We start from the raw sequence: 1882 nt of genomic DNA, 5'->3' as shown, positions 1-1882 counted from the left end.
GCTGGAGACCTGAGCACGGGCTGCAGCTCCAGGGCAGCGGGGAAGGGGCAGCTTTGCAGCCACAAGGGAGGAGCAGGGGCTGAAATGTCCCCTGCAGTGCTACCTAAGGGCCCTGTGCCTGTGCTCTGCAGTGCTCAGAAAAGCTCAGGCCCCTGCACAATGGAATGTGCTACCCCAAAGCTTCCTGCAGCTTTAAAAGGAAAGGAGGCCCTGCCAGGCCCCCCAAACTGCCAGGGATTCTCTGCAGCTCAAGGCAAATTATTGCTCCATTGCTGTGCTGGGAGAGGAGCAGCTGATGCTGCTTTAAGGCCAAATTGCTTCCTTGCCTTCTTGTTGGAGAAGAAAGCTTTCTTTCCTTGACAGAAGTCAAGGCCCTGGGTTTTTAAGTTCCCTGACAACAAACATGAAAAACTTGGGGGAGAAAGGATGCCCAACTGAGAAGAGTCCCACAAAGAGAAGAGAATGATACTCACCAAGTTCCTTGGCTTGTTCCTCTGAAAAGAAAGAGAAACCATCACAAATTTGTTGTGGGCCATGGATTTGGACATGGCCTGTCTGCCCTCTCCTGTACCTGCCTGCAGGTGCTGCAGGGCGGGTTTGTGCCCAGGCTGAGCAGTGCAAAGCCCTGTGCCACCCCCAGCTTGGAGCTCTGCTCCCCCGGCCATGCTGCAGCTTGTCCTGCTCCAATGGGGGCAGGAAATGATCTCGGGGAGCTCCCTCATCTCCAAGGGGACCAGGGCTCTCCCACCCTACCAGTTCTGCTGCTGCCACCGCCCCTTCCCATCCCCAGGCACCATTGTCAGAGACCTTGAATTTTTGATTCTCACATTCACTCTCTCCTTCCCCAAGGCCTCAAACACTTTTTGCTTCACTTCATACCTTAGGACTGAAAAAAGCCCAAAGAACCCCCCACCCGACACAGACTCTGTAAATAATTCTTTGTAAGGAAGAGTAGGACACTCACCGATTTTTTCATTGCTGTCCCCTGATCAACAAACACAAACACAAACGAGTTATTATGTGGCACAGTCCCTTCCCTGGGACCCCCCCCCCGGCTGAAGGACCACACAGATAAGGAAAGAATGAGATGGAAGGGGGAGATGCTCTGGTTCTGCTCTGATTGCAGGGATAGGAGATCTGTATTTCATTTCCCCATCATTTTACCCCCTTCAGTGGCACCGTTTTTGCATGAGGTTATGTTGAATAGCCAAAGGACTATTTATTGGCAATTCTACAAGCAACAAACAAACAAGCCAACAAAAAGACATGACCTCTGGAAGCAAGTTTGGTTTTTCAGGAATTCTTAGTAATGAAGGAAACAACAATTTTAGGAGTAATTTCCCAACAGCTCAGGTTTCTGTAATTTCCCTCTAAAGAACAAGAACTGTTCAGAAGTCTTGCACTACTTACATTAAAGGGGGTGTCAGAAAGCATCGACAACCACTCAGGAGAAAAATCCTAAGGACTGTTCAGGTGAATTTTCACATGATTATGGGGTCAGGGAAGGAGGAAGGAAAATCTCTGCCCAGAAAGAACATTTGGACAGACTGAGAGAATGAATGAAAAGGTCTGGAAGTTTTCAGAGGGGATTTCCCCGAGGAGACGGGCAGTGAGACTTACACAGTGCTTCCTTTAGCCTCTCTGGAAAACAAAAGCAGATCAGAGCGTCAGCACCAAAGTTGAGGCCGTTTCCCTGATACACTCCTTGGGGTAGGGAGGAGGCTGAAACTGCTGCCAAGGGCAAAGCTGCAGCCCAGGAGCTCCTCAGGGCCTGTCTTGCCAAGACGTTGGGGGTGTCGCCCACCCTGCCTGAGCCCGCTGTGGGCAGAGATCAGCACGTGCTGCTGGAGACCTGAGCACGGGCTGCAGCTCCAGGGCAGCG

At 51.3% G+C, this 1882-nt stretch overlaps 1 protein-coding gene across 1 annotated transcript in view; it reads right to left on the bottom strand.

Moving 5' to 3' along the window:
- Positions 1 to 1641, bottom strand: part of LOC114073143 (butyrophilin subfamily 1 member A1-like) — a gene marked incomplete at its 5' end in the record, with an annotated part of 7446 nt that extends 5805 nt beyond the window's left edge. The window contains 3 exons of the mRNA XM_027910931.1: positions 474 to 494; positions 965 to 985; positions 1621 to 1641. Coding sequence (XP_027766732.1) covers positions 474 to 494; positions 965 to 985; positions 1621 to 1641 — 63 coding nt within the window. The remainder of the gene's footprint in view (positions 1 to 473; positions 495 to 964; positions 986 to 1620) is intronic.
- Between the last annotated feature and the right edge of the window lie 241 nt (positions 1642 to 1882).

This window comes from Empidonax traillii, unplaced genomic scaffold (assembly GCF_003031625.1).
Source record: "Empidonax traillii isolate 1590-97213 ecotype Southwest subspecies unplaced genomic scaffold, ASM303162v1 scaffold5479:size8170, whole genome shotgun sequence".
NCBI lineage: Eukaryota > Metazoa > Chordata > Aves > Passeriformes > Tyrannidae > Empidonax > Empidonax traillii.
Note: the sequence above shows the minus strand (reverse complement) of the source record. Positions and strands in the feature narration are given on the sequence as shown.